This window comes from Lactuca serriola, chromosome 6 (genome assembly GCF_051521515.1).
Source record: "Lactuca serriola cultivar US96UC23 chromosome 6, Lser_US96UC23_V15, whole genome shotgun sequence".
In the NCBI taxonomy this organism is placed as follows: Eukaryota; Viridiplantae; Streptophyta; class Magnoliopsida; order Asterales; family Asteraceae; genus Lactuca; species Lactuca serriola.
The window spans coordinates 134,831,474-134,846,597 of record NC_136413.1 but is presented as its reverse complement, the minus strand read 5'-3'; the positions used below and the strand labels follow the sequence as shown (position 1 = coordinate 134,846,597).

Below are 15,124 nucleotides of genomic sequence, written 5' to 3'. Positions count from 1 at the left end.
GCACCATCGGGTCAAGTACATACCAAAATAGTTATGGACTTAGACACTAATCCAACACTTTTTGGTGATTCTTAGTGGTTTGTGGTGGCAAGAACGAAGGAAAAGGTGAGGAATCAAGAGGAGACCAGAAAGAGTCAAGCTTGTGCATCATCTACAGTCCTTGGAAGGTATAAAGTCGACACCTTGCTCCTTCTTGCATTAGATCTCTTTTTGGGGAGATTTAGGGCTTTTATAAGCCATTCTTTGTGACCAACCATGGTTGCAAGCATGGTTGGGGGTTGAGGCTTAAGGTACAGGCTCCTTAAGAAGTTAGAAGGCATAAAGGGACTGCCTTTGCACTCATGGAAATCCCCATGCAACTTAAGAGCTTCTTTTAGGGTCTTTTTAGCTCATAGTCCCATGCATGTACGTAAAGTTCGTAACTTTACGTGCTAGATCGATCTTAGGAGCCTAGATCTATCATTTGGTCAAGTGTTGTACACCAGTAATCGAGAAATGAGTGTTGGATGACCCCGACTCGGCGAGTCCAAGGCTTAATGTCCCCAAATCTGTTAAGGGTCGAGGGGACCCAGTTAAGTGTTAGAAGGGTTTTAGAGGGTCCAAGGGAGTGGCCCAACATATTGAACTTAGCCATAGACCTAGAGTTCATAGGACTCGACGAGTGCATGAGCAGACTCGACGAGTCCAAGGCAATCTCCCACCCATTGAAGATGAACTCGACGAGTTGTTCGTACAACTCGGCGAGTCAAGGTCAAGACTAGTTCATAGGATGGGGATGAACTCGACGAGTTGTTCATACAGCTCGGCGAGTCGGATGAAGGTTCATTCGAGGTTATTTTAGAAGGAGGATTCGTCGAGTCGTTGCTAAACACGACGAGTAGAAGCGTGAAGAAGGTCATATGAAAGGATAGGGACTCGACGAGTTGGCGGCCCAACTTGGCGAGTCAGGTCAACTGAAATTTGACTTTAACTTTGACTTGTTCAGGGGTAAAATAATCATTTTACCCTAAGAGTAGTTATCAGTGTCTGATTAAGTGTTTTATGGATTTATAGCCGGAGGATCACCGGAGCAGCAGTCAGACATCTTTCGATCATCTTTTCAGCAGTCAACCTTACGAGGTGAGTTACCTTCCAGTAGCAGTGGGTCTAAGGCACCAATGCCAGCCCACCAGTAGGAGTCGTATATTAGATGATTGTCTTTGTGATATTCATCTAGGTTTGCTACTACCTGATATGTTATGTGCTAGTATGATATGATGTTATGTGCTAGTAGCAATAGGGGAGACCGTCCCCAAGATTTATGGTCGATAGGGCTAAAGGGGGGTAGTCATACCCAGTCATGCTAGATAGAATACGATTATGTGTTACGTGTTATGTGGTAGTAGGAGAGGGGTGAAATAGTCCCCAGTATCCGGTCGAAAGGACCGAAGGGGAGGCCAACACCCAGATATGCTAGGCAGTATCTGGTCGAGAGGACCGAAGGGGAGGCCAACACCCATATATGCTAGGCAGTATCCGCTCGAGAGGACCAAAGGGGAGGCCAACACCCAAATATGCTAGGCAGTATCTGGTCGAGAGGACCGAAGGGGTAGGTCGGGTACCCAGATATGCCTGACAGTATATGCATGTTATGTGATTATATGGTATGTGGTACGATGGGGGTACTCACTAAGCTTCGTGCTTATAGTTTTCAGTTTTGTTTCAAGTACCTCTTCAGTGAAGGGGAAGTAGCTGGCGCGGTAGCTGCACATCATACACACACGTTGGATTTCCACATTATGAGATTCTTGAGAATGTACTCTGATTTATTTTACTTTTGACAAAATGGTTTTTATGGTGGCATGTTTTGGATTATTGACATATTGGTTGTGACATGAGATATCATTATGAATGTTTTTATACCGATGGTTTTTATGTTATAATTCATCTAAAAACGAAATTTTTGGCCTTGAATTTTGGGATGTTACAAATAAAAAGAAATAAGTTTGACCTTTGATTGATAAGTTTGACTTTTGCAAGATAGAAATTACGGGTTGTCACACATTCTAACATAATGTTATTATGACAAAATTTCATTATTATCCATTCTTATTTATAATATTTATTACATGATTTTCAATAATTATTCTTAGAAGAATGATATCCTCATTTGTAATACTTGTTACATGATTCTTAAGATAATATGTCAATGAATCAGAATGATTTTTTTTTTCATACAAATTGTTATTCTTGATAATATATTGTAGTGTTCTTTAAGAATGCTATTTCTCCAAAACTATATTGAATATGACGTTAAGAATAAAATTGGTTATTACGTTATAACTGAAAGAAAAAGACAAAGATGAAAAAAAACACGGGAAGCAAAGAACATGAACTTGTATTTCTTGGCATATTGACGGGACTTTTCCAACTTATATGCCTTAGTAGTCCTGAAATAACAACACATGCCCTAGGGTACATTAGGGGATCAAATCATCTGATAAACCACAATTGAATACAATCGAGATCAACACCAAAAGATATGACATAGGATGAGATTGGTCCACGATGTGACAATTACCGCTTTGCTACCACACCCACAAATCATCATTTTCTTGGGTTTCATTATCATGTGCTTGATGTTCGTAAAATTAGAGAAGAAGAAGCAACTAAGGAAGTGAGTTTAAATTATAAATAGACGACAAAAGAAGAGGACACAAGTGAAAAAAATAATTTTATCTTCATGTGAGGAGCACATGTAACAAAGCATTTCAACGGAGTTAGGTCCCGTTTGATAGTTGTTGATTGAGAAAGTGTTGAATGGGAAAGATCTGTCTGGGTAAGAAATCCTGACTAGGTAAGAAATTATGTTGTTTGATTGTACATCTAACTAAATGTGCTTACTGATGAAAAACGACTCTTTTACCCTGCTACTCTACACAGTGATGGAAGAAGTTGCTGAAGAGTTATAAAAACATACATTTCAAAGCACAAATTTGATTCAACATTTAGAATAAAAAACATATAATATTTTTGTACCCAAAATACCCCTTCTACCTTTTTACGGTGTTTAAACGTGGATCCAGCTAATCCCACTACCTGTGTAATCATGATTACAAGAGGGGAATCAATCAAAGTTTATGAAAATTGGTCATTTCAAAGTTCATCTGCTATGGAAGTTTATATCATACCATGGTAAAAAATCTTGAATACCATTAAGTGAATCATACTCTCTTTAAACATCTCAAACCACCCAAAAACAAGCTCAATGACAATTTTAATTTATGTTTTTTTATTTATTTATGTTTTTGTTAAACTGATGATGTATAGAATACACATTGATTTAAAACTGCGGTCCAAATACACAAATGGACAACAAATATCATCTACATCTTAATTTATGTTTTTGTCAAATACACACATTGAGAATATGTTGACCTTTTATGGTAAAATAAGACCTTTTTCAAAGAAGACGAAAATCAAGAGCTATGAAGAGTACTGGGTTAAATTACCAAACAACTTTAACAAAAACAAAGCTTTAATCTTAAAAAAAACATAAATGTATAACCCATTTTATTGCTAAAGTCATAATATCACAAACTTTCGATGATACAGAAAGGAAGATTTGGCCATAAAAGTCAACAAATTATATTGAATTGGGGAACAAGATTTTGAACTTACTTCTTCATAAGTTTCACCCTTGGCTCTCAAAAGAACAAGAAAAGCACTTATCAGCGATTCATTGGCATCTTGCAATAGAAAATCAAGAGAGTCTGCCTCCGTTAAGTTCTTTCTAACAATCAACGACTCAATCAACTACATCCAACAAAAATTAAACAATTATACAACAAATAATTAAAGAAAACATTAACCCATGAACAGAAACCTGGGAAAAAGATGTTGTTTTGGAAATCGAAGCGGTCACCGGTTTCAGAAGTTGCGTCTTCAAAAGCCCTGCGCTTTACCTCAATTTCATGAAAATCAATTTTATGAATCCAATCCATACAATCGATTAAAGAAGAAGACGACCGTTGGTGTTGGAAGGAACCGATCAATCGGTTGAAGAGGATAGCGAACATGCGTTAAGGGGCAAGGGTAAACTGCTTTTATTTTTCCAATCAATTTCTTTTTCTAGCGGACCGAATCAGATCGTTCTTAGCGAGTTAGACGCCCAAAGTTTGGATGAACAAACACTTTTTGCTGACCGAGTAAAAAAAAACGTCTAACCCGACTCGATCAGACGCATATCAAACAGGGCCTTAGTCTCACGGATCACCGCTTCAACTTTTTGGAAACACAGGATGATATGTGTCAAAGATTCAAACTTGGACTATAAGTGCATATGCATGTAAATAACAGGGACCAATACTTCAACTTAAATTGGAAAAACTAGTTTCAAATCGCCAAAATATGAGGATTTGACCAGTGATTGCAGAAGGCGGGAAAGGGGATTCTGCAGCCATTGCTCTTCGAAATATCTACCAAGTTCAAGCAAACCCTCTCTCCACCTACTCCAATCCGAGCAACCATGGAGAGAATCAACGTCGCAGTGAGAGCAAGACCGCTGTCGTCGGAAGATGCCAAGAGCAGTCCTTGGAGAATCTCCGGCAACTCGATCTTGTTCGCAAACCCTACCACCAAGTTTGAATTCGGTAAGTTTTCGTTTCTAAAGCCGCACGATTTTGACTGATGAGGCGGTGTGCGTTCTTTGGCTGAGTTATTCCTCCGGTTCCAGTATCAATGTGAATTTTAATATCATTATGATTTTCCTTCACGAAGTTTGGAATCAACTAACAATTTCAATTTAGAACTAGTCCATGTACTTCCCGAACAAGTGCGAAAATTAATTACGACTATAGATGTCAAAAGTAGGGATGTAAGTTATCCGAGTCTAAATCAGACGATTTGAGCTCGATTGCGTTGAACTTTGAGTACACACGAGTTGAATTCGAGTATACATGGACTTCCCTTGAATATTTACAGAGCTATTTCAGTTCGAAGATCAATGTTAAGTTTAATTTCTAACACTTTGCTTTTTTGGTGAATTACACAGACCGGATTTTTAGCGAGGACTGTAGAACTGTGGATGTTTATGAGTCAAGAACTAAAGCTATTGTTTCAGCAGCTATTGGTGGATTCAATGGTAATCTTGTAATATCTGGTGATTTATCAATGCGACCTTCCAACTTATCTGTCTTATTACCTTCTCTTTAGGCACTGTTTTTGCATATGGACAAACAAACAGTGGCAAAACACATACAATGCGTGGGTCTAGTGTTGAACCAGGAGTCATCCCTTTAGCAGTACATGATCTATTTGACAAGATACAACAGGTAGCTTTACCTCTTTTGCAACTTTCTATTATCAACCATGTGAAACATAAAGGTTCCCTTTTTTCCCTCTTATTATGGAAAAGAAGTTTCAAGATCATGAAATGACATCCAAACTGATACAATGATGACTGCTTAATGTTTTTTTTGAAGGAAACGGATCGTGAGTTTCTTTTAAGGATGTCCTACATGGAGATCTACAATGAGGAAATCAATGATTTGTTGGCACCAGAACACCGAAGGCTGCAAATCCATGAAAGCATTGAGGTAAAGTTAAATGTCTTTTTTGCCCTCTTTTTGGTATATGCTTGTTTTTTCTAATTAGATTTTCACAAGTAGCGTGGCATATTTGTTGCTGGCTTAAAAGAAGAAATTGTTACTAGCCCAAAACAAGTGCTTGAATTTATGGATTTTGGTGAAGGTAATTACTTTCTAGTTTCTACTCATGTATTCACATTTTATCTACTCCTACTGTTTTTATTTTTCTTTATAGTTTTAAAGATCTAATTTTCTACTTGGTTATTTGTAATCATAATTCATAGCTCATCGTCATATTGGGGAGACAAATATGAATTTACACAGCAGTAGGTCTCATACAATTTTCCGCATGGTATAATATTCTCATATTCCTCTTAAACTTTTTTCTACTTAAACCTTTTTCAAGTTCATTAAAAAAGGTCTCTACCTTTATAGATTATTGAGAGCAGGGATAAAGTTGAAGACGAATTATCAGAGAGCTCATGTGATGCTGTTCGTGTATCTGTTTTGGTATTCTTTTGTAACCATTTTATTTATTTCTTTAATATGTTTATTTTCCTTATTTATTTATTTTAAAATTTTCTTTATTTGTCATCTAAGAATTTGGTAGACCTTGCGGGTTCAGAAAGAGCTGCAAAGACTGGTGCAGAAGGTGTTCGCTTGAAAGAAGGGTCCCACATCAACAAAAGCTTGATGACTCTTGGAACTGTTATTAAAAAGCTAAGTGAAGGTGCTGAGAGTCAAGGGTAGGTTCAGATGTCCCTGAGGGTAATTTAGTAATTCCTAAAACTATTCTTATAAATTATATTGTATTGTTTAATACAGGGGTCATGTTCCCTATCGAGACAGCAAACTCACACGTATTTTACAGCCTGCACTTGGTGGGAATGCAAATACAGCCATCATATGTAACATTACCTTGGCACAGGTGAACCTTATAGCTTAAGTTTATACAAATAGTGTTGGAAGATTTAATTTTTATAGTATAACTAAATAAAACTTCTAGTTATTTTGAGTTTTTATGGATAAGATTATTAAAGGGTAAGAGTAAACTTACTAGATGAGGTTCTGAAACTTGTTAATAGTCCATTTTTTTGATTGGTATTGTACTACTGTATTTCAAAGTGATTACTTTAAGTTTCAAGATATTTCAGTGACATTTATTTTCACACTAAAGTATTCCATTAAGGTTTCTATCTAGCATGTAAGCAGATCATAATTCATAACTAGTTCTGATTGTAAGAGTGTTGTTTCATGTCAAGTTAGGTGTCACAAACATTGATATCTTTATATCTTTTTCTCAAGTTTCAAATACATTTGTTTAATGGCAGATTCATGCTGATGAGACTAAAAGCAGCCTTCAGTTTGCAAGCCGAGCTTTACGTGTCACTAACTGTGTTCATGTGAATGAGGTTATTTCTCAACACAAAATGACATAATCTCATATTAGTATATTACTCTTTTCTTTAAGTCCCTATGCTCTTGATTTCATTCTATATTCCTTGCTATTTGGTAGATTTTGACAGATGCTGCTTTACTAAAGCGCCAAAAGAAAGAAATCGAAGAGCTTCGAGCAAAATTACAGGTTTGCCATTTGACATCCATGCTCATGAAAAACTGTTACTTTAGCCATTTAGTATGACACCAGACACCCTCCCTTTAAAGTACTGATCACTATTCATTATTGGCATAATCTTTTTCTGTTTTTTTTTCTGTTTTTTATACAATCTTGTAGGGTTCTCATTCAGAGCACTTGGGAGATGAGATTCTCAACTTGCGGAATACATTGTTGCAGGTGGATAGAGCTTTACCTTTACATAAATTCATACACATACACATACATATACATACATAAGTATATAATAAATTAATAACAATGTAATGTAGAGTGAATTGGAGAGGGAGCGAATAGCTCTGGAGTTAGAAGAGGAAAAGAAAGCTCAAGCTGAAAGAGATAAGATGCTGCAAGTGCAAGCAAAGAAGATCCAGAACTTGAGTTCTATGGTTATAAGTTCAAGTAGAGATGAAGTTCCTTATTATCACAAGAAGGTTTGATTTCAAAACTTTCTGTTTTTCCCTTTTTTTTGATTCTAATAACACGTTTGCTCCAAACTTTTCCCAAAAAGGAAAAGAGGCGTGATACTTGGTGTCCAGGGAAACTTCCAAAAAAGATGATGAATGAGGTATCTGTATATATATATATTCTATTTCTACCAGATGTTTCCTTTTATATGCTATAAGAGTATGCTTTAATTGTATGTCATATTATGCAATATTCTTCAGTTACCTTCCACTATCCCAACACAAGCTTCTGCAATGAAACCTGTTGTTAGAAGTGAACGTGAAAGAGGGCCACTTCTACCTTTTGAAGAACTAGTAAATGATAACACCTCAAATGCATGCAATCAGGAGAGAGATCGTAAAAGTGTGTCTTTTTGTGACTTTGGTCTTCCAGATCAAAGATCACTGATGCATGTCACAAGCAGAAAAAAAGCATCTAACAGGAAAAAAAGCTTACCCATGGTTAGTTTTTATTGTGAAAGTTATTGGTATCCCACAACTTATAAGGGTTTCACAATTCTTACACAATGCAAGATTTGCTTTCAGGAAAGTGTGGAATTAACAGAAGTGAAAGCAGAATATGAAAAGTTGTTAATGGAATTTGAAGCTGAGGTTGTTATCCTTTTTGCTTCTCTTTTTATGTATAATCTTAGTATGTTTTGTTCTCATATTGTTGCTATTTTTTATGTTGAAGAGAACAACGAATGAAATACAAATAGACTACTTAACAAGAAGACTTGCGGATGCTTTAGATAATGAACATAAGATTAAATACACATCCGATACTGATAAAAGTTCAATGGAAATAGAGGCGATTCTTGTTATTAAACAACTTCAGGAAAAGGTTTGTCTTTGTCCTTTATCTTTCACCCTTTTTAGATGAGTTTTGATGAACCACTTCTTCATTTTGTAATGCAGATCTCAGTGTTGGAGATGGAGAAGGAGAAGGCTTCAAGTTTGGAGAATTTGGATCCTGTTGTAGATTTGGAAACAGAAAAAGATAAGGATGCAATTGATAAGTATGAAAAGGTTTTGACTTCATGACCTTATGATGGTTTGCTTTTTTTCTTTTTGTTATATATTTTGCTATTCTTGCTTTAATCAATTCATTTGGTATCTTGTAGCTATACAAAGAGCTTTTGGTTGCACAGGAGGAAGCCCATTTGGCTCATCAACAACTCACCTCTTCAATGGTATTAGTGGAGAAATTTTGAATACTAATTTACAATAACTCTCAACATATGATACTCATGCAATGCTATATAGGATGAAGACTCTGAAGCATTGGCAAAGTTATCAACAAACATTCAAGAAATCACATTTGAGATTCAACAGTCAAAAGCCCTTTTTGAGTCTGAACATTTTCAAAATCATAGTGCTCTATCAGACCTTATTGCTGTGAGTAATTCCAAGTTCATTAAGCCTTTAAAATTATAAGCTACTATGTGATTACTTACACTTTTTGCTTACTTTTGCAGGAGGTCAGGTCTTTCTCTTCTCATGACTTTGCTCAAATAAAAAGACTACTTGGTGACTATGAAAAAGTCCATTCTTGCATGAAAGCTAAAGTAGATGAACTTGAATGTGAAAAGGTATGTTCCATTTTGCTTCCTTATTTCCTCACATGTTGTCAAAATGACAATATCGATAGTTACAATCTAAAATAGAGAAATATAGCTAAAACATTAAACACTTGCAATCGAAACAAGGATTGTTTAAATGTAATTTCTTCTCTCTCTTCACGTTGTAATGCAGATTTCAGTGTTGGAGATGGAGAAGGCTTCAAGTTTGCAGAATTTGGATTCTGTTGTTGAATTAGAAAAACAGAAAGATAAGTATGAAGAGGTTTGACTTCATGAGCATATTGTCTTCTTTTCTTTATCTGGTGTAGATGGTTTACTTTTTCTTTTTTTATATAAGTTGGTATTTTTTTTCTTTAATCAGAGTTTATATGGTATCTTGTAGCTATATATGGAGCTCTTAGCTGCAAAGGAGGATGCCAATTATGCTCATCAACAACTTACTTCTTTAATGGTATCTACTAAACTGAATTTTAAAGTATTAAACTTAGCCTGATCGAATGAATTTTTTTCCAATTACTCTATACATGAGTCTCATACAATGCCATGTAGGATGAGGACTCTGAAGCATTGGCAAAGATATCAACAAACATCCAAGAAATTACATTTGAAATTCAACATTCAAAACCTCTTGTTGAGTCTATCTCTATCTCTATCACTTCAATGATGGATGAACATTTGCAAAGTTGTAGTGCCCTATCAGACCTTATATCTGTGAGTAATTTCAAATTTATTAATCCTTTAAAGTTATATGCTAATACTTCAAGGAGTTATAGTTTTGCTTTACATTTTGCAGGATATTGGATCTTTCTCTTCCCATGACATTACTCAAATAAAAAGACTACTTGGTGACTATGAAAAACTTCATTCTTGCATGAAACTGAAAATAGCTGAACTTGAGCATGAAAAGGTATGTTCCATTTTGCTTCCATATCAACACCAATCTAAAGATAAATCAACAACACTGAAATCCTTTTTGAATCTTCTAAAACTACTCACTAATTTTTCTTCACATTGTAATGCAGATGGAAAATTTGGATTCAGATAAGTATGCCAGCAATAAGCATGAAGAGGTTTTGTTTTTCTTTTCTTTTATATAGTGAAGATGTGTGTGTGTGTTTTTTATATGTTTGTATTCTTGCTTTAATCATATAATTCGGTTTCTTGTAGGTATACATGGAGCTCTTGGCTTCACAGGAGGACACAAAATTGGCTCATCAACAACTTACTTTATCAATGGTATTCACTACAACACTTAATGCATGCATCTTCCTATTTTCATAAATAATTCTTACTTGAGATTTGAGAATGAATATTAGTTTCATAATTACTCTTAACACACAAAGGACTCACACAATGCCATATAGGATGAGGACTCTGAAGCATTGACAAAGCTATCAACAAACATTGAAGAAATTACATTTGACATTCAACAGTCAAAAACCCTTGTTGACTCCATCACTTCAATGATGGATGAACATTTACAAAGTTGTAACACCCTTATTGATGTGAGTAATTTCAACTTCATTATACCTATATATTTATTATTTATACACTACTAAGACTCTAAGAGGTTTTACAATTTTGCTAACTTTTACAGGATGTCAGATCTTTCTCTTCCCATGACTTTACTCAAATGAAAACACTACTTTGTGACTATGAAAAACTTCATTCTTGCATGAAAGCCAAAGTAGAAGAACTTGAACATGAAAAGGTATATTCCATATCCAATTTTCTTTTATAATCATCTTCAATTCCTAACAATTCTGACATTCCTCATTTGCAGCTTCTTATGTGCAATCAATCTGAGGATCTTCAAAAAAGGCTAGAAGAAGCTTGTTTAAGTGGTGAAAATTCATCACAGGCTTTAACAGTATGTCATTGATTTCTCATTTTTAATAAAACTTAATGTTCTCCCTTCCACTGAACTGACAAGTTTAGTTTATTTATTTGTGTTTTTCAGGAGCTTTCTGAACGATATGAAACAGAAACAAACGAATTAATTACTGAAATCAGAACACTAGAAAATGAGATAGGACATTTATCAACTTCTGTTTTGGCTAAAGAGAAGGAAAGTATGAGAAAAGACCTTGAGAAAACAAAAGCAAAACTGAAAGAAACAGAGTCAAAGTTAAGAAACACCATTCAAGAAAAAACAAAACTAGAGGTAGTAACTTAACTTATTTCTTCATCTTTAATGTGGTAATCACGGATTAAACCAATAGTTTGTCTAATTTACCATTTTACCCTCCGTTTGTAGGGTGAAAAAGCATCTGCAGAGAGAGAAATAAAACGTTTGCATAGTCAGAAAATGATTCTTGAACGTGATATGAACAAACGTGAGTCAAGGCGTGATTCGGTTCTTGATAGAAGCTCAAATATTTTTGAACCAAGAAAAGGGAAAGGACTTGTGAATCATGTCGATCAGGTGATAAAAATTTGTTTTCAATTAGATTAAACTTAAAAGGAAAATTACTCATAAAAAATGTTTCTTGTTTATTTGTTTCAGGAAGAGTATAGAAAACTAGAAGTGCTTGCATTTGATATGGAGAGAACTATTGTTTCTCTAGAAGAACAATTAGCAACTGCTAATGATGAAAGTCAACAAGCAGTCATAAGATCTGAAAGTTTAGTACAAGAAGTTGAAGAATTGTCTGATAAATTAGAGTATTCACACTCACAAGTGGAAAGATTTGAAGAAATGGTTTCAAGTCTTGTGAGTTTTTCTAAATTAGTGTTTGGTATGATTGAATCAAGGAAGGAATGGAATCGTTCATTCCTTAGGAATGTGATTCCATCCATTTTTCTTTTTAAAATTCTCTTATTGATTTTTTTTTTTAATTATTGTTTCAGAGGGCAAACTTGGAAGAAGCAGCAATTAAAAATCAGAATGCAGATAGCTCTATTAGTATGTTGATGGAGGAAAAGGAAGAAATGGCTATGGTAATTAATTTGATAAATGTATTTATTTTATTTTTAATCAACTTTATAACATTTTATAACGGGAATGCAGCAACTTACTGATGCTCTTCTGGCAATCGAGGAGGAAAGGGCAATATGGTCCACAACACAAAAAGCTTCAATTGAAGCCATTGAAAGCAAATCAAAGTCATACAATGCTGAGATTGCTTTGTTAACAGATAAAATGTCAGAGGTAATATTCAAAACAATTTATCAAAATCAAAAACTATATATAATAAAAGAGAGATTTAATAATTTATAATTTTTTTTGCTTTAAGGTGAGGAATGAACTGGAGGCTTGCAGAGAAACATACAATATCATCAATGAAAAGCTGGCTGTTTCAGAAGAAAAAGTGGAAGTGGAGAAATCATGCAGGTTTGCCCCTATATCCTTTAGTGCTCTTCAGGTTTTAGGGACAAGGGCATTTTCGTCTTTTGACATGATTAAGTTCCTGATACAGTATGGAGAAATCACTTGAAATTGACCGACTGAAGAATGATCTTATACTGCTTGATGATCAGAAGAAAACATCAGAAGATGTAAGTTTTAATACTTTTTTATTTTTCTAATTACGATATATAACCTTGTAAGGGTATTTTTTGTAAGTTCATAAAACTGAAAAAAAAAAGATTTAGAAACTGAAAAGAAAACCAAGGATCAAATTTTTACTGGAAAAACAACAAAAGTTTCAGATGGTCAAATAGTCAACAGTTCTGTGTATCTACAGAATTGACTGAATCATACCTTGTAAGGGTATTTTCGTAAATTTATAAATTTGAAAAAAAAGGTAAAAGATTTAGAAATTAAAAAGAAAACCAAGGGTCAAAATTTTTATCAGCAAAATGAGAAAAATTTCAAATGGTCAAATAGTCAACAATTCTGTGTATCTCCAGAAGTTACTGAATCAAATTGTTGAGATCACAAAAGAAAGAAAAGAGTTAGTGGCTCAGATTGAAGAACAACAACTGCTCATGGAAACATGTAATGACAAGGTAAAAAATTAAAAACCAAAGCCGTTTGATATTTTTGGAATTTTCACTTAATTTTTTTAACAGCTTTTGAATGCGAAAGCTAAAGTTGAAGAGTTGACCATGAAGCTATCCACCTTAGAAGCCAAAACACACAGTGTAAGTTTTTTTTTTCTCTTGAAAAATGTATTTTTTTTTGAGTGTTTAGTAATCATGTTGACTTTGACTTGAACAGGGTAATATAGAGAAAGCGAAGTTGAGAATGAGGTTAAATGGAGCACAAACAAGGTTGGATGGAATGAGGGTGAGGTGTAAAGAAGAAATGGAGGAGAAAGAGTTCATGAATAAAAAGTTTGAAGAGGCTACAAATAAGTTAAAGGAACAGTTGGTATGTTGTAGAACTGAAAACATGAACCTTAAAAAGCACCTTCTTCTCAAAGAGTAATCGTCAATACAATATATATACATTTTTTTGTAAATGAAATAAAAAACCACACGTTTGGTATATCATTATTGTGTTTGCATAATCATCTCCTAGATGGTTAAAGGTAGAGCTTTAGAAGAAGGGTAATAAAAGTCTTTATCTGTTTTATAATGCAAATAGTTCTACTTTGGTTATGGATGCTATTTGTGAAAAGACTTGAAATGTGATGGAGAAAATGGAAACATTTATAATTTTATATCACCTATTATCTATTTTCATATTTCATCATGTGGAGTGGAATTGAGACGAAATTTACAATTTGTAAATATAAAATCTATAATCAGGACTATTTAATGTCTACTATAATATTAAAATTACAACTAGTAAATTGTACCAGGTTTTTCTAGACATAGCATTGAGTTTGGGTGAATAATTAACTTAATCTTTTCTTTATTCAAGATCAACCTGTTGTACCACAAATCTATATTTGTCAATATTATGAGGTGATTTTGGTGACTATTTTCTACAATCAATAGCTTTTTTTTTTTTTTTTTTTTTTTTTTTTTTTTTTTTTTTTGTGTGTGTGTGTGTGTATATATATATATATATATATATATGTGTGTTCCGTTGAGATTCAAAATAAAATAGAGATTTTGAGATTCAATCTCAACTATATATTTCACGTCTACTCGCTCAAACCCTCCGGCATATTGGCGCAACGGGGCCAGTTATAATCATAAATGATTATATAGCTCCACCCGTTTCTTTCTCCTTTGCTACCATCCCCACCACCACAATTACTACCACTACCACCACTCGACCTCGCCACTCCCATCTACGTCACTTATACCACCGCTACCACATCTTCTGCCACCAACTGTCATAATCATATATGATTACTCAATCTGTGAACAAACATATATGTATAATCATTTATGATTATGCATATACGTATATGCAGAATAGGAAATAGTTTGAAGAAATATGCTTATTAGACTTAAAAAATATGATTAACTTGATTGTTTAAAATAAAAATTATTTTAACAAAAATCACAAATTTTGTAGAATTAATTGTTATAATAATTCAAAATGAAATAATCATAGCAAATAACCAAAATATTTGTAGGAGAAAATGAATTCAAGAGTATAATAACAAGAATTGAATAAGGCACTCTTTAAATGATATCTTCTTTGATAAGACTTGGAATAAAATCAATACAAGCATTTTGAGAAAGGATGATATGAAAATCTAGACTTTGAACATCGAGAGGTAGATAGAAATATCATGAGTTTTTTTAGACATAAACTACACATTTGAGAGCGTGAAATTTTTTGAATGCCTTAAACACAAAACTTTAATTTAATTTATAGAGGGTCTTGAGTTGGATGATGGTAACCGGTTGTTTTACCGGATCTTCATTTCTTGAATTCATTTCTCAATGATCTGTCCATTGTCATAAATGACCTTCAAAATAATTTCTCCTTTTAGCAATCTTTGTCTTCTAGAAATAATTTAATTCTTGAAAGTGGGGTTATGGCCGACATAACAATTTCTTCTTTTG

General features: G+C 34.1%; 1 protein-coding gene across 2 annotated transcripts; it reads left to right on the top strand.

Annotated features, from left to right (window-relative positions):
* The first annotated feature begins 4,401 nt into the window (after positions 1–4,401).
* LOC145056896 (P-loop containing nucleoside triphosphate hydrolases superfamily protein) lies at positions 4,402–13,739 on the top strand. Of its 2 annotated transcripts, none has more exons than XM_079004621.1 (40): positions 4,402–4,631; positions 5,033–5,122; positions 5,194–5,312; positions 5,463–5,576; positions 5,649–5,730; positions 5,852–5,919; positions 6,003–6,077; positions 6,168–6,313; positions 6,393–6,495; positions 6,899–6,979; positions 7,084–7,152; positions 7,303–7,362; positions 7,455–7,616; positions 7,694–7,750; positions 7,851–8,090; positions 8,175–8,240; positions 8,323–8,472; positions 8,547–8,657; positions 8,753–8,821; positions 8,895–9,026; positions 9,107–9,220; positions 9,384–9,473; positions 9,594–9,662; positions 9,761–9,922; positions 10,005–10,118; positions 10,234–10,281; positions 10,379–10,447; positions 10,576–10,716; positions 10,809–10,922; positions 10,995–11,081; positions 11,172–11,375; positions 11,469–11,636; positions 11,718–11,924; positions 12,062–12,151; positions 12,222–12,362; positions 12,448–12,545; positions 12,631–12,709; positions 13,067–13,162; positions 13,226–13,297; positions 13,374–13,739. In XM_079004621.1, the coding sequence occupies exons 1-40, from the start codon at positions 4,508–4,510 to the stop codon at positions 13,581–13,583; spliced, it is 4,491 nt and encodes a 1,496-aa protein (XP_078860747.1). In that variant the 5' UTR covers positions 4,402–4,507; the 3' UTR covers positions 13,584–13,739. The 2 variants fall into 2 exon arrangements, with proteins under 2 accessions (XP_078860747.1, XP_078860745.1); XM_079004619.1 differs by having other exon boundaries at positions 13,064–13,162.
* Positions 13,740–15,124: the final 1,385 nt, after the last annotated feature.